The sequence below is a fragment of the Mustela lutreola genome, chromosome 11 (genome assembly GCF_030435805.1).
Source record: "Mustela lutreola isolate mMusLut2 chromosome 11, mMusLut2.pri, whole genome shotgun sequence".
In the NCBI taxonomy this organism is placed as follows: domain Eukaryota; kingdom Metazoa; phylum Chordata; class Mammalia; order Carnivora; family Mustelidae; genus Mustela; species Mustela lutreola.
In genome coordinates, this window is record NC_081300.1 from 24,156,308 (window position 1) to 24,177,173 (window position 20,866).

Consider the following 20,866-nt stretch of genomic DNA (forward strand, 5'->3'; position numbering starts at 1 on the left):
TTTTTGGATCCCTATTTTCTAGTGTAGCTTTGTTTTGTTCTGTTTTTTTAAACAGTGGTAGGTGATCTGTGTGGCGATGAGGGTGTGGAAAATATAGAGACCCGACCGACAGGCAAGAAACAGGAGATTGATTATCCCATTAGTGAACAGAATGCATTCTACTGACACCCAGATTTTTGGATGATTTGTCACTAGAGGAGCAAACGATGGAGGGGCTTAATGATGTGTACAGAGACAGGGTGTCCTTCCCACTGTGCCTTAGCCAGGCTTCCCCCATCCCGTTCGATGATGGTGCTATGTTGGTGGGGGGTGGGGGAGATGTAGTTTTAGCACATGTTGCTCCCGTCTCTTCCTTCTCTCTCAGAGCCTGAGTCAGGTCAAGAGTTGAACCTGAGACTGTCTCCTGCAGTCCCCTTTCCATGGACGAGCACGGAAGGCTGAGTCAGGGCAGAGACCACCAGATTTGGTTTTGTGAGCAGTAAATTGCACACCTTTAGGGGGCACCAGTGGCTGAGCATGGCCTGTATTGGACCGCTGTACGTGATGGTCCTTGCTGGGGCTCTGGTCCTCACACAGTCCAGGTGCTGGCTTGCCCATCCAGGCCCCTGCATCTGAAGTCAGCCATTGTGGGACTTAAGTTCTGGTGGAAGAGATGGTGGTGGTGAGCCCAGCACTGGGTAGGGGAGTAAACCATTAGTAAATTGTGTAGTGAATGCACTGAAGGCAAGGTGGTCAGGGAAGAGCTTCTGAAGAAGCCACGCTTCCGCCAAGTCACATCTGATCTCTTATATTAAGGCTAGATTTGTTCCAGGGGGAAGTCCTTAAGGAATGCTCTTTCCCACAAGAGTGTAATGATAGCAACGTCCCAGCACAGCCCACTGGGAAATTGGGGAGACTCGTGGAAGCCTGTGTTTGAGTCTGGCCTTGGTGTCTCCCTAGCTGAGTACTCAGGGCCTATTTCTTGGCTTTTCTAAACTTTAGCTTCGTCTTCTTTAAAATGGGAAGACTGGCACCCAGTAAACTTATGAATCCTAAGCCTGGGGTGTGTGGCCAACGGTTTTGCGTACCACCTGAGCGTGATGTGAGTAGGCAGTAATTAATTGCACTGAGAAGCAGTAATGCAAGAGCTGCCAAAGCCAGAGGCTGATTGAGTACCAGGCATTAAGAGTTGTGAAGTCAAATAAAAGGAAGTTTGAGCTAGAAAATCTTCAGGCAACTATATAGCAGGAGGGGATAAGGAAGCCCTCTGTGGTTTGAATGTAGCAAACAGAGTGACTGCGATAAAGCGGGGCCTTGAACACAGCAGAGCTGGGCTCTCTGAGGGCAGAGGGTAGCACCGGAGGGCTGAAGGGCCAGGAGAGACGTGAGCCAGTATTCCCGTACAGGACATCACGTGAGGAGGGCGTGCTAGGGGAGGCGGGCATGGACGTCAGAAGGCAGACCTTGTCACACACGTCCCCGGTGGTGATGGCCAGGTGTACAGAGAAGGGGACAGTCTGCATTGGCAGATAATGCGATAGGACTTGTTAATGTGGAGCTTGGGGGAAAGTGAGGGACAATGATTCCGAGGTGTGTGGCTATCATCACGAGGGGAGGCTGGTGCCCCTTACATGGAGAAGGCTCTCTAGGAGGGACAGGGACAGAGAGGCTCTGGGTGCTAGGAGCCCTGGGGATTCAAGGTTAAAGTGAATGCTTGCCCTCCATGGGCCCTCAGTTCAGTGACTAGTGTGTGAGTGGACTGTGGCTGCTAGAACACAGGGCAAGTGTGAGGACAGAGGTGCCACACAGGTCCACGGGTGGGGCACCTGGGATTGCCTGCCACAGCTGGGCTGGTTGCTCTGGAGTTGTTCTGGGGCTTCTCTCTATCAGGGTCACCTGGAACAGAACGGCATCTTCACCTGGAACAGCATTCTGTGTGACGTTGCTGATTGGGAGGCCACAGGGGACCAGTCATTCTCTGCAGGAAACCCAAACAAGACAACATTTCAGCAGGGTTTCTTGAAGTTCCCACAGTGTCTGGCTGATCAGCAGGGCTTTCCTTTAGTGGAGCAGCCTCCAGTGCCTTAACAGCCATTTGCCTCCACTGTCCTTCCTGGGGACTGTTGGGGGGCTCCAAATGGAGAGGGGCTGGGGATCACCTTGCTCAAGGAGCAGAAAGCCCTGTGGGGGTTCAGTGGGGAATGTTTGCAAGAGGTGGTTTAGCAATCGTTCTGCCTCTTGGCTAGCAGAGGAGGGGGTCCGGTGTGAGATGGAGGAGCAGCCGTGTGCATGTGTGCATGCGTGTGTGTGTGTGCATGTGTGTGTGTGTGTGCGCGCGCGTGTGTGTGTGTGTTGGCTGGTTGTCTCGTGGTTGTCATCATTCTTCCCGGATGCTGGAGGATGGCTAGAGGCTTAGGAACCTGTGCTCTTGCCCGAGGTACAGGCCTTTGAGGGGCTTTTCCTGTTGGGGGTAATGCAGACTTTCCTGAAAGACAGCTGGCACCTGAGTAACAGCTGGATATGAAAGCCTTTGGCCATTGTTTTCTTTTTCTAAAGAGAATTCTGCTGGACTTAAGAGGAAACAATTCACTGAAAAGTGGATTGGCCCACGTTGCCAGCTAAGTCCTGCCTGTCATTGGGCTGACTGGACAGAGCCGTATATGGGATATGGCTTTGAAGGATATTGGGTAGAATTCCTTACTTAAAAACATCTAACCCCAAACCAGCCCCAAATAACCAGAATTTGAAACAGAGAGCTTTCCCCCACTCATATTTTCTATGAGGACTTTGGGGTTGGAATCCTCCCGTGTCTGAGATGGAGGACATTCCTTGGGGGGTCCCAAGTCACAGCCTGACTTCTAGAAGTAATGAAAGAGACCCAGAAGAAAGAAATGACCCAAAGTCACATGGTAAAATGACCAGGACTGATATCAGTATAAGATGGAAAGCAATAGTGTCTTAAAAAGGCTACCAAGCCAACGATGTGGGCTTTAGAAGATGGGGGAGTACCGGCCTGCCAGGCTGCCTGACGCATGACGGAGTGGGCTTCGCGTGGAGCAGGGTTTTAGGAGATGAGGTCCGTGGTGGAGGTGAGGTCAGTAGAGGGAAAGCACACATGGCAGGGCTGGGAAAGCGTGCGATTTTAGAGACTGACGGGCAGTCCTGTTGGGCTGAACTCCAGTACCGTCATCCCACGGAAGGTATAGAGAGCGTCTCCTGCGGTGAGTCGGGGAGGTGGGCGTGTGCTCTGCGGCGTGGTGTGAGGTTTTCAAGAGCCCACGGATCGCAGAACCAGGCTCAGGCCAGATCCTTAGACTAAAAGCCCAGTGTATTGGTTTTTTTTTTAAACAAAAAAATTTTTAAAGATTTTATTTATTTATTTGACAGAGATCACAAGCAGGCAGAGAGGCAGGCAGAGAGAAAGGAGGAAGCAGGCTTCCCGCAGAGCAGAGAGCCAGATGTGGGGCTCTACTCCAGGACCCCGGGATCATGACCTGAGCCGAAGGCAGAGGCTTTAACCCACTGAACCACCCAGGTGCCCCAAAGCCCAGTGTTTTATCGGTAGCACTATCTGCCACCCTTGTGAGGGGTTTGTGTTGGGGCCTACGTTGAAGAGGGTTGCAAATGCTCAACGAAGGGGCCCGGACTTGATTCAATAAACAATAAGCTTTTTGCTGTTTTGAGTGGGAGAAACCTGATGCGAGCTAGCTTGCGCAATCAGGCCGGAGTAGGGGGATGCATCAGAGGCCTGGGTGCCTACCTCAGGGTGGCCACAAAAACAAAACAGGAGCATAGTTGAGCCTCCTACTCATGAGGGACTGCGCTGAGATAATCAAGGGTCAAATTAGTGAGTGACCTTGGCCAATGTCAGCTAGCTAATTACTGCTGATGAGGTCCCAGTTTGTTTTTAATGCCCATGTTCTGGTTGCCAGGTATTTGAGTTGGAAGCAAAGCTAATATACATAGAACAAGGGAGTGCTGCTGTCCATTATCCCTCATGCCAGCTTACAGGCTGTGACCAAACAGTGTATGTGTGTACTGTACCCTTTGTTCCCCTAGCCTGCCGGTGGATTAGGGATGGGAGGGGCCCGTGTATGCAGAAGTGCGGGGAAGCTACATAAAGTTCTCCAGTTAAAAATACTTGAGAATTGTCAAAGTCAGGGAAGGTGTCAGAAGGTACCTCTTCTCAGACCTACATGTCAACATCACCTCTAATAGCCATCAAATTAGGCCGCAGTTAGCGCTCCTGGCCATTGCCCGCACTTCCTCAGGCTCAACAGCCTTGAATGTAAAGACTTGTTAAAACTTGGGGAGATTTATAACTCTTGTAGTACCTCGGCCACGTGCATGCATTTTCATCAGAGCATCAGAATTTGCCTCTGCATCCTGCCCGTCTCGTTTCCCCGCCTTGACTCTGTCTTTTGAGTTCCTGACATGTTGTCCTGTCAGCCAGCCCCGCTTCTTGAATTCCTGACCGCTTGCCTGAGAATGGCCTGCTTCTCCTCAGACTTCGCTGCCTCCTGCAGGAGCTGCTCTCCTTCCGGAGCACAGTGCCTGACCTTTCTGCAGTCCCTTCCCAGTGATGCACAGGGCAGTTCCCATCTTGACGCTACAGGTGAAAAGTGACCCGTGTCCTGGGTCTGTGTCTTCTTATTTGTGCCAGCTGTGTTCGCCTAGGCCAGTCTGCCATGCGCACTGCTGCCGCAGGGAACTGAACAGTGCTCACCCCTGGCCCCTGCCGCTCCCGTTCATACTCCCCTAGCATCCCTGTGGTATTGCCACAGAGCCTGCTTGGATTCCTTGGACAGTCTCTACTTTTGCTTTCCATGTGACCCTCTGCTGAGGAGTAAGGCACAGATGCAGGCTGTGCTCATTATTGATTGATTTTAGGTAGAATGTAGGGGCCTGCAGCCAAACTTCAAACCTGGGGGTGCGGCTCCTGCAATTCACTTCTCTTTATTGTGGTTACGGGTGCATTCTGAAGCTGGCATCCGGCGCAGGTCTGTTTCAGAAGTCTACAGTCCAGAGCTGGAGGTCCAGCTGGTTACTCTGAGTCATTCAGGAGGGCTGTGCTTCTGAGCTGTTTTCTAGAGAGTTGATTATGAAGTGTTGAGAGGTGACACCTGTCACGATCTCCATGGTCTGGTGGATGTATACAATGAAAACGAGTGAACCTGGGAAATGCAAGCATTGTCCACAGGCTTTTGGAACAACAAGGGGTCTCAGAAAGCCACTTCTTACTCTTCCAGATACTAGGCAGGATTTGCCTTTGTTCTTGGGTAACTGGTTGTGGAGCCAGTTGGGAAGATCCGTTGTGTTTTCCCCATCTTCAACGGGGAACTAGCCCCCTGTGTTTATTCTGATCCCTCCCCAGCTGGTGACAATGGTTTGTGTGAGCTAAGACCACAGTGCCTTTGCTGACATTGAACAGTGGCTCTCGGTTAGGGGTTCTTCAGCCCTGCTACCCCAGCGGACTCTGCCCGGTGCTCCCACTCCCAGCCCGGATCTCTCTATCTTTCTGGTCCTTGCCTAGTTGACATCAGTGTCATCACACTGCTTTCCTACGTCTTGGCTGTCAGCCCAGATCAGAAGCAGGGCCAATATTCCTTCCCCTGTGCTGATAAGCCACAGTCTACCTGTGTTGGTGATTATAGGGTGGGGCAGGTGGCCAGTGGTGGCTTCTCTGTTCATTATGCTCTGGCCTGCTCTGTCCAGGAAGCCCCAGGAGCTGGTGTAAGTAGTAGTGGGCTGGGGCCAGGAGGGCTGTGTCATAAACCCACCTCCATGCTCCGAAGCTTTCTTATCTGGGAGGGGGTGCTGGTTAGTCTCTGCACTGTTAGAAGGACTGGAGATGAGAACAGAGGGCCTGCCTTCCCGGCAGTGGATCAGTGAGCTGGATGTAGGTGGCTGACTATAGCCCTTAGGAGCGATTCGTTAGCCAAACCTGTGCCCCCCCCAACATGTGTTCTCGCCCCATGCTTGAACACGCACGTTCCTTAGAGATCTGATAGGCTGCTCTCTGCATTACCTGCCTGTCCTGTCTATTTTAAAGGGATAAATATAGATGCATTTTTATCTGGTAGAGAGGATCTTCTTTCTGCCTTCCATTTAGTCTTACTGAAATCCTTCTCACTGCAATTGATAGCTGTTTTATCTAATTCTGATAAACTTGAAGCAAGATCACTCTGGTGGTTAATAGCATGCCTTTTAGGAGACATACATATGAGCAAGAAATTTGAAACTATCTGCTGGCATGCTGGGCTGAAACACGAGAGGAAAAGATCCTTGTTTTTGGAAAGTTGTAACTCACACGGTGGCCCTGGCTGGGCACGCCACAGAATAAGTGAGACTGTGTACCTGCAAAGGCATGTGTGTGACTTCTCAGGATGTGTGTGTGTGTGTGTGTGTGTGTGTGTGTGTACGTGCACATAAAGGAACGGCTGAGGGGGTACTGCCTCCCCAGAGGAAGTGCGGGTGTGACCAGCTGGCCCCATGCCCCTTGCCGAGGGCCCTTAGGAAGGACGTGTGCCTTTTGTAAGCCCTTCTCTGAACTCTCCTTTCTCCTGCTTGGGGATCTTACGCAAGCATGGGAGGGAGGGCAGACTGTCTTAACGCTGTGCCTCGTATTTTTCCTTCAGAGAAGATGAGATGATCTTGATCAAGCTCAGGCCCTTGTCCACAGAGTCCATGGAAGGCAACAGAGCCCTTCCACAGCCAGCGACTGACCGGAGCTTTTTCCCTTCCAGAGATGAGAAGAACCAGTCCATCATAGTCAGCGGCGAGTCGGGAGCCGGCAAGACCGTGTCAGCCAAGTACGCCATGCGCTATTTCGCCACGGTGGGTGGCTCAGCCAGTGACACCAACATCGAAGAGAAGGTCCTGGCGTCCAGCCCCATCATGGAGGTAAAGCCTTCCAAACACACTTGGCCTTTCTGGCTGGAGCTTCTTTGTCCGGCAGCCAGACAGCCGGGTGACCCGCCGCATGCGGTCGCCCGCCAGAGTCCGTGGAAGCAGCTCACGGGGTCCACAGGGTCCACATTCCTGCCGTTCTTGCAGAGCCCCTTGTCTCCCAGTAAGGAAAGAACGCCACGGGTGCCCCTGAGAGCACCTGTTTGGGAGGGGATCTCTCCTGGCAGCCTCCTTCAGGTCCCTAGTACCGAGTGGAGTGTCCTCTTCATGCCAGCCTTGTCCCCAGACTCTGCAGATGCTCAGTGAGTGTCCTTCCATCCTGCCTCCGCCTCTGTAGCTGTTCCCTCCCCTGTCACCAGCCATCGTGTGTCAGCAGGTCCCTGCTTCCCCCCAACCATCCGGGACTTTGAAGGCCCGCTGGATCAGGAGGGCCGTGCGCACGGGCGCGGGAGGCCGGGTGGGGGGAAAGGTAGAGCCAAGAGCTCTGTGACAGCAGGGAGCCTGCTGATCCTCGGGAAGCAGTTATCTAGACGGCATGAATGGCCGGGGCCTTCTGTCTCTCCTCCACGCCCCAGCCCCAGAGCAGTCAGCACAGGTACAAGGCCAGAGATGTTTCCTAAAACTTCAGTCTTGCTGTAACTCCCCAGTGTCAGGGTTGGAACTCCATTTCTCTCTTTCTCTTTCCTCCATAAAAACTTAATTCTGATAAAGTAAATCTAAATGGGTATGCGGGTCCCTGGGCCAGCTTTGATTTCCTGCCTCTGAAGTAGAGGCCCTTGGTTATTGTCTGGGTTACAGTCTGGTGGGACCCTAGGCAGCCCAGGGCTGCTCCTTGTTTTAGGAAGAAGAGATTGAGTTGAGGCCAAAAGCTGCCAAAATAGTATCAGATTCTCTGTAGTGCCTTGAACCAGGTCATTTAAGACCCAAGTCGCCAAGGTGATTAGTCTTTCAGGTCGTTTTGGAGCTGAGGGAAACGAGAACTTGCCGGGACCTTCCTAGATCACTCTCTCGCCCCACCCCCTTCCTTTACCAAGTGCGTGACTAAAGACTGAGCTTCAATTCCTAGGAATTCATTGTTTTTTGTGGGTGTAATCTGCCTACACAGTTGGATTATCTGGAGAACTTTGATTCTCTGTTGACTAACAGGACATAACATAATCATTAACAATTCAGCAAAAGCAAGTTCATGGAAACTTGGAATTCTATGGAATTCTTACATGGATTGGAGAATGGTTAGTAGAGTTGGAGGCATTTTTACCGAAAAGATAGGAGCAAGAAGACTTTTATTCTCTTATAATGGTTCTTAAACTCAAGTGCATCAAAGTCACCTGGAGGTCTTGTTAAACCAGACTGTTGGGCCCCAGTCCCCCCAGAGTTGCTGATTTAGGAGGTCTGGGTAGGGTACCTCCAGTTTGTCTTTCTACAGCCTACTGATAATTGTTGCACATTTGGGTCTGTTTCTTTACAGGCTTTTCACTGAATAATTATAGTCATAAGCCTTTTCTCCGTATCATTGAGGATTTTTATGAGCTGCCTTCTTAGCAGCAAACATATTAATATTGTCAGACCTGCAACTAGTTAGTAGCCCATTTGTTCATAGCATTTATTCTAAGCCCAAGGTTGGGGCCTGGCCGTGGCCTCAATTCAGAATGTGATGGTGGACCATGGCCTGGCCTGCCCGAGACCATCCATGCACCTAAACGGAGGCAGTTAAGATTGTGCTCTATGATCAGCATCGTGTTTCATCTCAAATGGGAGTCAAACAGGCTCTCAGCTTCTCCTTTGCCCCTGAGTTTCAAAACTCAGGACATTTTAAAGGTAATGTTTCAAAGACCCAGAGTGCTGCCTCTTTTAAGAAATAAAGAAGGTAATTTTTCCGGGCAAAACAGAGAAGGGAAGAAATCTGTTACATCTTCGGTGCCTGGACAAAGTAATTTAAGTCGAGATGAGAATTTAATGAAGGTAGATCACCCCATTATTAAACATGTATGAGACACAAGAGGATTTTTTAATTGATTTATTGTGGTTAAACATACATAAAATTTACCCTTTCACTATTTTAAATGAACAATTGAAGGGTCTTAAGGACATTCGTAGCGTTGGGCAACCATCACCATCATCCATTTCTAGAGCTCCTTAATCATCCCAAACTGTACCCATTAAAGAATAACCCTGTTCTTCCCTGCCAGGCCCTGGTAACCTCTATTCTACTCTCCGTCTCCAAGAATTTGCCTGTTCTAGGCACTTCATATACATGGAATCATACAGTATTTGTTCTTTTGTGTCTGGCTTACTTAATGTTTTCAAAGTTCATGTGTATTACAGAATGTAGGAGTGTCCCCTTCCTTATTATGGTTGGATGATACTTTGTTGTGTGGATAAAAACACGTTTTGTTAATCCATCCCTCTGTGCATGAACTGCTTGGATTTCCACCTCTTGGCTGGTGTGAACAAGGCCACTGGACAATGGCATGCAAGCCTATGAGTCCCTGCTTTGGGGGTGGTTTTCAAATGATGGAGTCTGTCTAAAACAACCTAACATGTTCAGTAGCTCTTACATCGTGAATGGACTGGTGCACTGCTGGGGATTCAGGGTCCTTTGGCATGGGAGAGGTGGGGAAGCAACACGACACCCCAAAACATGCAAGACGTGGTTCTGTTGCTAAGGTCTAGAGGAGGAGTGTGTGCACGGAGCAGCCTCCTTGAGCCTGATGTCACGTAAAGGAACGGTGCAGTGGTTTGGGCTCACAACATTCAATTTCTGCCTTGTGGCAAGGCGCTACTTTGGAAACTCTGTGGGTAATTCCCTAGGGCTCCTTCTGTCAGATGATGGAATCTGGTCATCATGGAGATTGTCCCTTGAGTTTTTAAGTGATCTCTTTGAGAGAAGTCTTGGACAGAAACATGGCAAGGAAGCATTATAGCCAAGAAGAACTCTGGGCGGGTCAGAAAGTGTTTCTGGGCCGAGTAAGAGCAGCTTCTGCAGCGCCAAAGTCTGCCTCTTCACAACTTGGAGGTCAAGGCGGGCCTGTGTGTCAGGAAGCCCAGTCAGCTCTGTGGCTCCTCAGAAGGTTGGAGGCAACACCAGGCAGATCTTCCCCGGGGGCCAGCCAGTTCCTGATGACCCGGCTCCCGTCCCGACCAAGCAGTCCGCTGTGCTCCCGCGCCATCTCCTCCTTTCCACAGCCGCCTCCCAGGGAGACCGTCGAGGATGGTCCAAGGAAATGGAATCCCCAGTGAGCTGCACGAAGTGACAGTGGCTTGAATGAAAGGCGACTTGAGGGTGGGTTGGGATGATTCATTCCCGATGCCAGAGGTCTCTGACCCTGCTCCTTGTGAGCTTTCCGGCATCCGGGAGTGGTTTGTTCACGAGTCTGCGCTGGCTGAGAGACTGTTAGAGCAGAGGCAGAACCAAGCCCAGGTTGGAGGGGTCACGTGGCTTCTTGGGGTGCCCAGCGCCTACACCACACAAGGAGCCAGAGAATGCCCCCATCCCGGGAGAAGGAGGAGACTGTGAGGGTACAGTGAGCAAAAATCATCTAAACTAAGACCAGTTACTATGTAATTCGGGGATTTAAGGTTTTTCCTTTTGAGCTAAAGAAACCAGGCCTGCAGCTGTCCACCTGTTCATGTAAGCGTCTGTGCCCACACTCACTCACGCAACACGTCTCTTATCTCACGTGCAGCACACTCTCGCCGCTCCGCACGTGCACACTTGAGCCAGGCCAGGGCCGTAACTGGAACCACTCCTCCTCCCCACTAGCAAAACTCGACTCCCCCTTTAAGACCCTTGTCAGCTTACACCCCTCCAAGGCATTCGCTCTGCCGGCTGTGGGTAACTGCTCCCTGCTCTGCGCCTCCACACGTTGATACGTCCCTCGTTGTTGTATAATCCTCGCTCTACGGAAACTACTCCATTTGCTCTTCCTATGTTTGTGCACGTGCATGAACAACAGAAGGTGGTTCTCTTATGTACTGTGTGAATGGTAGTGGATTTTGTCATTTTGCAACTCTCCCTCAACATCTTTTAAATTTATCCACGAATCCTGCTCTAGTTTGCTTATACCAGCTTTATAATGTCCCGTGGTGTGAATCCACTACATGTTATCCATTCCCTTACTAGTGGGCATTGAGGATGAATTTTTTTTTATTAGTAATTACAACCTGTGCCAGAGATTTCTGTGCTTACTCACATGTGCGCTACGTGTTTTTCCAGGTAATATGTAGAAGTAGACTTGCTGAACTGTGAGGTGCATGTGTATTCCGTTTTACTAGATAGGTCCAGTGACTTCTCAGAACAGTGGTTCCAGTTCCCCTTTGAACCAGCAACATGGGAGAGTTTCCTTTCCTCACATTCTCCTTGTTTTGTCGTGTCCGAGTTCCTAGTCCTGGCCCCTCCCCATTTGAGTTTGCTGTTCTCCAAAGTCCAGTGAGGTTACCTTTTCTCAACACTTGATCATGTGAGTGTCTGCCATGAATTTCCTGTTTATACCATTTGCTCATTTTCCATATTGTAACCACTTGGATTACGTCTGCTTTTTTCCCTTGGTCTGTGGGACTCAAGGTTAAAAACCTGTTTTTCTATTCTCATCTATGATAACTCATCAGGACATTTCCTGAGTCTGTGGGAAATAAGAAAAAATCTAGTAAGCATTTAAAAGATGCAAAACTGCCCATGTGTCCTTCACACACAGGATCTAGGAGTCCTAGGGTAGAGTTGATGAGTTGGGTCATAATAACCTCTTCTCTTTATGGGTGCCATTACATATTTTTAAAGTACTTCTAGATCTGTCACTTCTCAAAGCAACCTAGTGAGGTAAGGAAGTTAGACCTCTCTAGATCAACTGTGATCTCTAGACCCTGGGCAAGCTTTCCCCTAAGCCATCACAAGGAGTGGTGTCAGGTTTGGCAAAGGCTCTTGTTGCCATTTTACGAATTATGGAGTTTGAATATTTTGAAATTTTTGCATTGAATTGTATTCGTTGAAACTAGATGGTCTTTGAGAATGTTCCACAAACCAGACTTTGCCGGTTGCATCTTCCTGATGCTGATTAACGTGTTCCTTTGTCCTCTGTGTTTCCTGTAAAAGGGCTGTAAAATTCAGAAGCTTGATTAAATTAAGGTTGGATTTTTGGCAAATGTTCGGGCCATCACACCAGGGGGACCTGGATGGGAGGTGGGTGTGTAGAGTGCAGGCGCCCTCAGACCGGACGCGTTCCGCAGTGCAGAGCTAGGCTTGGGTTTCTGTGAGCGAGTAGCTGCATGACTCACGGCCTCGCCGGACTCATCTCAAGAATGGGAATGTGGCATTTTCATGAGGATGTGTTATTGGGAACTTTAAGCAAGGATTTGCTTTCAGCTGCCCTGTTTGCCTTGTTACAACAGATCCCAGCTGAGCTTGTGTAGTTTTGGAACACCGGGAGGCTCTGTGGCTTGGATCCGGCTGAGAAGGGGCGGAGGCACAGTCTGGGTTTGGATCTTCTTTTAGCCTCTGCGTCCCTCAAATTTCATAGACAACTTTTTCAAGCGTTTCAACCACCTAAAAATGTAAATGTGTGAAAGGGATTAAAGTTAAAATGGTAATATATTCATTACCTATCCATTAGCAATGCGATGCTTTGTAGAAAGTGAATAATCGTGCCAAGCCATTTAGTCCCTTACTTTTTAAATTCTCATCGGGTGTTTTGAACTGTGCCCCTGCAGCTGCATGAGAAAAGGTATCCAGAGGGTGAGGGCTTCCTGATACCATCTAGTGATAAGGTTGGTGTGGATCTTAGTCTCTTTCTCGGAAATACCATTTATCAGTTAGGAATGACATTTTCCTGCTTCGTCATGGAGATCTGATTAAAGCACGGGAAAGTTTGCCTTTCTCACTTCAAGCTGAGAGCTCTCAAAGACTGGCATTGGTTTGGTAAGCTCAAGCCAGTCAGCATGTGATTCTCCAGACCTTTTCTTCATGGTCCCAAGGTGACTGCTCCAGCTGCAGCCATCACCATGCACGTTCCAGGTGGGATCACTGGAAAGAGTCCACCGGTCAACTCCTTACTCTCACTGGCCATCCTTAGGAGTAAAGAAGGCATGGAATGAAGTTTTGTGTTTAGCTCTGCTCATTGTCATCCCTGCAGCGGAGGGGGACTCTGTAAGGAAGAGGAGAGAGAGCTGCGCACGCGCACACACCATCTAGGAACCAAGCAAGCTTTCCTGGTTTTGCATACCTCTTGTGTGATCTCTGCAGGCCATCGGAAATGCCAAAACCACTCGCAATGACAACAGCAGCCGATTTGGAAAGTATATTCAGATCGGCTTTGATAAGCGGTACCACATCATTGGGGCCAACATGAGGACCTACCTGCTGGAGAAGTCCAGAGTGGTCTTCCAGGTGAGTGGCAGGAGTTGGGCCTTTTTGTACTTTTTCCCCAGGAGTGATTGCTCACTTGCTCCCTGACCCACCCACTCCCTATGCCCAGAGAGAGCATCTCCTTTTTAGGATACACTTGACCTTTAGCTTTTCTCTCTTTATGTCGAAAACTACTCATGTGAAGACCATGGACATCAGGCCTGGAAATCTGCTCGGTATTGTTTTGAAGTTGGTATTGTTTTTAGATTCAGTCAACAAACCTAATGAGTGCCTGTTACATACCAGCCCTGTGCGTGATACCGGAGACACGGGGACAAGATAGTCCTGTTCTTTGTGGATTTGAGAGTCTTAGGGGAAGGTTGTGGGCTTCAGCTTCCCCAGGAACCTCCTTACTTTGTAGATCCTATTTAAACAAACAAAAGAAAGCTCACTGCTAGGACATCTACTTAGCCCAAAAACAGTCCTCCCCCAGCCCCCTTTTAGTGTCCTGTCCCCGACTTGAGATGACACACGACCCGGTCTGAGGTGGCCCCACACCCCTACATTCAACTGCCTGCGGAGGGGACATCCTGAACAGCTTCAGCTGCTTCTCAGAGACGTCCCTCTGCCGGCTGATGCTTAACAAACGTCTAACGAATTTTTTAACCAGCTTTGTTTTTCCGTTTTTCTGTTCAGGATCTCTCCCCACCTCCCAAATTTGGTTCGATGGCCCCAAATCCTCATCTCACAGCAGCAAAGCAAACAGCTTGTTGTGCTGGGTGGAGGTCAGGGCTGCCTGTGGCTCTGGCCAGAGTCTTTGCTTAACACCCCTCAAGCCTTCCTCTTCCTTTGCCCAGGCCTCCTAAAGCCCCGCCCCCTGCCACTCTTTGACCACACCCGCCCCCCACCCCACTACCACTCTGCCAGTTTAAGGCTGGTGAAGCCCGAGTGTCCGCTGTGAGTCCTCCCTCCATCTAGGACCTTCCGTGGCTGCCCCAGCCTGACCTGATGGGCAAGGGCAGAGCTCTGACTTAGTTCCCAGCCTCCCAGAGAGGACAGGGAGCCTACCGTAGGCCAATGACAGTCTATGCGGCCTGAGCCAGGGAGCAGGGACATCCATACGAGTGTGTGGGAGTTGGCAGCCCACCCTGTGGAAGAGCAGAGAACGAGAAGAAAATAGGAGAGAGCTAGAAATCCTCAAGCTCGAAGAAGGAACATAACCGTGAATGGAACATCTAGGGGTGGGCGTTGAAGGTGGCAGAGCTGTGAGGGAAGACGTGAGCACAAGTCTTGACCACGGTCATCCACAGGACGCTGGGATGAGAGCGAGTGAGGGGATGATCGCTGGGGTCATTGTCCTAAAGCTGTTGGGCTTGTTTCCTCCTGCAGGCGGACGGTGAGCGGAATTACCACATTTTCTACCAGCTCTGTGCTGCCGCCAGCCTTCCAGAATTCAAAGAGCTTGCGCTAAGTATGCAAATGTGGGTGTGCCTGTCCTCGGGAAGGGGCTGTGTGGCCATGGGGTACTGCCCGGGGGTGGAGGGGCTCTGCACAGAGCCCTCCGTCCTGGGTTCTTGTCCCAGCTCTGCTTCCCGTGCGAGTATGTCCCCGTCCAGACCTCTTTGAGCATCTGTACCCAATCGATAAACTCTGGCCAATTGTCCCCAGGCAGCTTGCCACAGAAAACCATTTGAGAGGGAAAGGGGGGGGCGGGATAGTATTTTACAGAGCACATAAGAATTTCCATGCATTATTTTGAAAAATGATCACACTTCAGACGGCATAAAAAGGCCGTCCCACCATGAGGATCTAGAGATTTACCCAGTGCAGCTCATGTCATTGTAGCCGGGGAGTTGTAAGTCCTCCTCAAGGATAGAGCTGAAGGGAAGGAGGGGGTGAGCGGCTGGGGCAGGGCTGAAGGGAAGGAGGGGGTGAGCGGCTGGGGCAGGGTGAGGATGGCTGGCCCGGGGCAAGGGGTTAGGGGAAAGGGGCTGCTGAGCATTAGGCCCCAGGGTGTGCAGACCTCCCCATAGCTGGTGGGGCACGGTGGCAGTGGGTGGCACCCGGGGGGGGCGGGGAACGCTGCAGTGGTAGCCGATGGTGTGAAGATCTGGGTGTCTAGACAGGGGTCAGTTGACCCTTATGTGTCTGTGAGAGAAACCGACCCCTGAGGCTGTCCACGGCCCAGATCCTAGCTGTCTTCAGGGCCCAGTGCCAGATCGACCTCTGACAGCCCCAGCCCATACCCCTCAAGGCTGACACACACCAGGTAGTTCCAACTTCGGTCTAACTGCCCTCCTAACTCTCTGCTTTACTTATGGATTCCTACCACATTTGGTGCCTGGGTCGTGCGGGTCAGCACTGGGTCCTTGGTCCATGCATTGACGCCTACAGACGTGGTGTGAGGTTCCGGGGATGGAGCGCTCAGTGTACCGATTGTGGGGCCTGCCTTCGCCGAGCTCACGGCCCGTGACCATGCAGGGTGGGAAGGTTGTGCTGAGGGAAGCAGAGCCGAGGTGGGTGGAAGGTTCCCAGGGGAAGGAAATTGAGAACCAGAGGAGGAAGCCCAGGAGGGCATGCTACGCTGCTTTTCTGCTGTACCGGACTCCATGTTTGCAAGTCTGCCTCTCCCCCAGTGAAGCTGTAAACTCCTTGGGAGGGACGGGCACAAGACTTGTTGGATGCGTCCCTCCCGGAGCTGGCAGCTCGGGCTCGGGTGTTGGTTTATGGCCACAAGCGACCAGGAATGCAGACCTTTGCGTTGATGAGCTCTCAGGCTCAGGGGGAGGCCGTGTTTGGCCTCATGGATGCCTTGGCTGTGAGCTCTGAAGCCTGACAGTTCCACGATAACAGTTGGGGGTTGGAAACACGAAGTAAATGAAAGACTAGCCAGGGGTTCCTAGTGGACAGACCGCCTTGTCTCCTGCCCCCTTCCCTTCAGCTAGAACATGCTCCTCAACTGAGCAGAAGTCCCTGTGAGACTCTTTGGCCCAGCGAGGGGGAGCGGAGGGACACTCCATCCATACTTCCCTCTGCTCTGTTGATGGTGGTCTGTTGCATGAAAGTGACCTGAGGATGAGATTTTAAAAAGCAATACTCCCATGAATCATGGGTCAAAGTGTAAATAAATTATGGTAAAAAGAAGTATAATGGGCTTTTTATTTCCTTACATAGAGCCTTCAAGTAGTAAGGAATAAATTCTTTATTTTTCTCTTCCATGGGTATGTGGAGAGTCTTCTGAACAGCCTTCTTGCTTTGCACAGTTGGAGCGTAGCCTCCCAGGTGAACCAGCCCGCGGCGGGGCCCCTGATGGTCCCCTGCTCTCTAAGCACTGGCCTCATGCCTCCTCTGGGCTGTACACGGTTCGGTGTCTATCTGGTGAGCCAGTTACTGGGGGCTTTTGTGGAGTATTTCTCCTTGGAAATGTGAACTAAGGGGAGACCCACACTGGAGGAGAGCTGTTGCTCTGGGACGGGACGGTCAGCACTGGCTTCACGGGCTGGAAAGGAGAGCCTGGATCCGGGGCCGCTAAGCTGATGGCAGGGGACTGTCTCCTGTTTATGAGGGTCTGAAGTGTGACAGTGACAGAGCTGATTGCACGCCTGAGAGATGATCATCTCGATTGGATTCAGTCATTTAGTAGAGTGAAGCTGTGATTGACCCGGGTGGGCCCTGCAGGGATGAGCCCCAGCCCGAGGAAGTTCCCCTGTGGGGCCCGAGGTTGGGAACTAGCAGCAGGGAAGCTGGGCGGTCAGTCTGAGTCAGAACATCAGCAAGGGGCTCCTGGCTTTTGACAACAAAGGGTCTCAGTAGACACTGAAAATGCCCCCTTTCCTCCAGCGGAGAGGTCTGGTGTCCTGCGTATTTTTCTGATGTGTCAGCTGATAGATTTCGATAACGAGTTAGGTTGTGTTTATGGGAAAGCCCTATAGTAAACAACCATCTCCACGTTAGGGTGGTCAGGTAATGGGCTCCCAGGCTGGCCAAAGTCTGGGGGAGCCCGGGTAATCCCTTCCAGCCCTATGTTCCTCAGTTTGCCCATCTGAAAAATAGGAATAAATATGTTCAGTCATCCTAACATGCCCCTGCAAAAATCATCAAAGGAAGTACTTTGAAAGGTGAGTGAAAGGAAGAATGATGCTTTTCTTAAGCCTTTGAAACTCCTCTGTTCTGTGCCAGAGCTTGCAGGGGGATTCCATAGAAAAGAGCTGAATTTACCACCCTCCACAGAGACCTGCTGTGACTCCCTCCATAACCATTTGCCTTTTCTGGGGCTGTCTGCAAGCCTGGGGCTGAAGTCCTTCCTCTCCCACACAAGAGCCTTTAGTCATCAGGGTTTGGGTTACTTCTCCGGGAAGCTTTCCCTCGTAAGCTATGGCTGATACCCTGCTCTCCATGCCTGTGGACAGTGTAGTCTGATGGTCCAGCCTGGATTGTGTGGGGCAGGGTTTGGGTCTGAGTTGGGCCACTTCCTAGCGGGCCTGGCAGTGTATACTCAGTGGAGGAGTATGGCTTGGAGCAGAGGATGTGTGGTGGGAAATGGAAGAGACCAGAAAGGAGAGGTAGGTGGGCTCAGCATGGACCCAGATTGGCCGTGGGTGGGTAGAGCTGAGGAACGACCGTCAGGAAGGGGGTGGATCAGGGACAAGACGTGTGAGAGGACGGGCAAGCCCTGAGTCTGGATGGACATGTGGAGCCTGTGGTTGCTTCACAATGAGCCCAGGAGGTTCTCTTAGAGTGTTTGACCTCTGGCTTGAGGGCACTGGGGCGGGAGCGGGAGTTTTCTAAAAGGCTTTAAATGCGTGTGCAGTGCGATCAGTTACCAGCAGCGTGAAAGTGGATTTGAAGGGGCAGGAGTGGGGAGACTGGGTTAGTCTTTGGCGACAGTCCCCAGACGACAGGTGTGTGCAGAAAGTCAGATGTAGACAGTGGTAGTCGGAATGGAGCAAGGAAAGAGACCCAAGACATTTGTAAGGGGTCAGAGTGGCAGCTCAAGGTGTCACAGGAAGACTGGACATGGCAGTGAAATCGCATCGAAGCCTGTTGAGCTGATGTGAGTTTGACCACACACATGCAAGGGAGATAATTTCACCGTCTTTACAGAAGAAGAACAGTAGCCAGTGTCCAGCTTTGGCATCTTGTCAAAATCAAACACCATAAATTTAGAAATTCCAAACACTGGGCAGGGTTGTTTTACACAAAGGTTTTGCATTTTGTGGAAAATGTGATTTGGGGGGTAATCTCGATGAGGTACACTTGTTGTCCTAAATGCCAACCTCCAAGCCTGCTGCGTGGATACTGCCATGTCTTATTGAGTTACTGCCCTCTGCGAGGGTTGGCTCTGAATTCTCAGGCAGACCTGGGACTTCTCACCAGTTGTGTCCCAGGTGCTCTCTGAGGCCTGACTGAGAGGAGCCGAACCGGAGGTGAGATCAAACACACGAGGATCTCAAGGTTCATCTCTTCGTGTGCCTGAAGAGCTCAGGGGGTGCCCCAACTCAGTAGAACAAATGAACAAAAAACCATGTCACCTTGGGCACATCATTGCCTCTCTGTCAAATGAGGCTGTCACACTCAGCTTATCGACGGTCCTGTAAGTCTGTGATTCTAGGGTGCGTGTAGCTCTCAGTGTATATCAGATCCTTTTTAAAAGGATTTATTTACTTTAGAGATGGAGTGTGCGCAGGGGTGGGGGGGCAGAGAGGAGACAGAGGGAGCATCTCAGGCAGACCCTGCACTGAGTACAGAGCCCAACACAGGGCTTAATCCCACGAGCCTGAGATCATGACCTGAGCTGAAACCAAGAGCCAACTAGGCATCCCTCAGATCCTTTTAAAAGGCAAATCTGTGGTAAATCCTGTAAACTGAACCACCTGTGACTTTTTATGGTCACGTGTTTTTGTGTACTGGTTTTATGCAAACACAGCAATGCATTCTGTTAGTGTAGTGCTCTGTGTCTCCTTACCCAGTTTTCTCTCCATTTGCCATTGTCAGTAAAGATGATATTTTGTAAGGATTGCACATTCAGCTGGGAATAAAATTTTTGTCTGGGGTGAGTAGAAATCTTCATGGGTCGTGATCTGTGGGTAAACCGGGATCAAGCTTCTTTCCAATGCCTGATGCTTTTCCTCCTCGCCTCTCATAGCATGCGCAGAGGACTTCTTCTACACATCACAGGGAGGAGACACACACATCGAGGGCATTGATGATGCTGAGGACTTTGAGAAGACGCGACAAGCCTTCACACTCCTGGGTAAGCAGCTTCTGAGTGGGAAAAGGCCCAGACGATTGACTTCATGGAGAGTAGAAAAGCACGACAGTGTCCCACTTTGCCAAACGTCGTAAGCCCACGAGGAGCCCTGTTGCCCTCGGTGAATGTTGTCCTACTCTTAATTCATCCCAATCCTCACACTCCAGAGTTTAAGACTTGTACCTTTGTTGATCTGTCTTAAAAATAAGCATTTGAGAGTCATGTTCTTAGGCACTGCAAAATGGTCCTTTCCACTTCCTCAGGCCACCAAAGCCAGTGGAACAAAATGGAAAAGAACCACATCTTCTTGTGCCGTGGTCTGGGGCTAGACCGTGTGTTCTAGCAGAAAGAGCATGTCTTTAGGACCAAACCAACCCATGCACCACGGTCCTGGGATCCAAGCTGGAAGCAGACCATGAGGGTCTGGTAGTGTTCTCTCCTATACAGTGCTGTTCTGTCACCACTTTTTCTATAGAGAGCCTTAGTGGAATTCTTTAAGAGCTCTCTGTTCTTCTGGTATTGCTCCTTGGCCTTTTGGCTAATAACATCAAGTGTCCTCCTGGGCATGAAGGGCCATATTTCAAAGCCAGATATTTCAGTGACTCGTGAGAGAAACTCCTCTCCCCGGCCATTTTTTTTTCCCCTTGCCATTTTTGAGGAAGAGGAGCCTGAGTGGCAGAGTAGAAGGCAAGCCTTTCTTCATGGGGAAATTGAATGAGTTAATTCCTGGGACCTGCAACCGGAAAAAAACAGAGCTTGGAAATTCAGCCTGAAGCTCAGGGAACGGCTCAGGATGGCCCCTGTGTTCCCCCAGCCCCTTCTGTGACCGAGGTAGACATCTGGTTTCTGAATCGTGTGACTACTTCAGAGCTGCATTTCTTAGGTCCTTTGGTAGGAATCCAGGTGGTCTCATCCAGTGTCCAAATAAAACTTGTCCAAACTGGACATGCCCTAATCTCTGTGTGGTAGAAGCAGGGCTTTGTGGGCTGAAATCAGAGCGAGCGCTCTTCTCTTCTCTAAGTAACCGGTGGGTAGACGTACTTTGTCTTTTGTACCCACGAAATAATGACCTAAAAGCCACGCTCGTTATTCCGATGAGCAATATCAGTTAGCTAGAGCAGTAGTTGATGATTATAAAAAAGGTGTTTAAGACGACTTTAGGGATGCAGAAGTATCAGGTGCAGAAGGGCAAGGAAGAGCAGCAGATAGAGGCACTGTTGCCAGGCGGACATTCCAGCCCCTTCCGGGAGCATGTGGCTGCAGGATCAGGAAGCCTGCCCGTGAGGGATCCTGCTGGAGGTCATGGACCACGGCTGGTCTGCAAGGCAGCCTGCATTCGCCACAGCACTTGCTGGGACCAGAAGCTCTCAGAGGCAGCTGCTAATGCAGAG

At 50.7% G+C, this 20,866-nt stretch overlaps 1 protein-coding gene across 2 annotated transcripts in view; it reads left to right on the forward strand.

The window, feature by feature from the left end:
- The window catches only part of MYO5B (myosin VB), a 345,627-nt gene that overhangs the window by 191,440 nt on the left and 133,321 nt on the right, over positions 1-20,866 (forward strand). For both annotated transcript variants that reach the window (XM_059138813.1, XM_059138812.1), the window contains exons 5-8: positions 6,726-6,882; positions 13,124-13,267; positions 14,615-14,696; positions 19,371-19,478. In XM_059138813.1, coding sequence (XP_058994796.1) covers positions 6,726-6,882; positions 13,124-13,267; positions 14,615-14,696; positions 19,371-19,478 — 491 coding nt within the window. The remainder of the gene's footprint in view (positions 1-6,725; positions 6,883-13,123; positions 13,268-14,614; positions 14,697-19,370; positions 19,479-20,866) is intronic.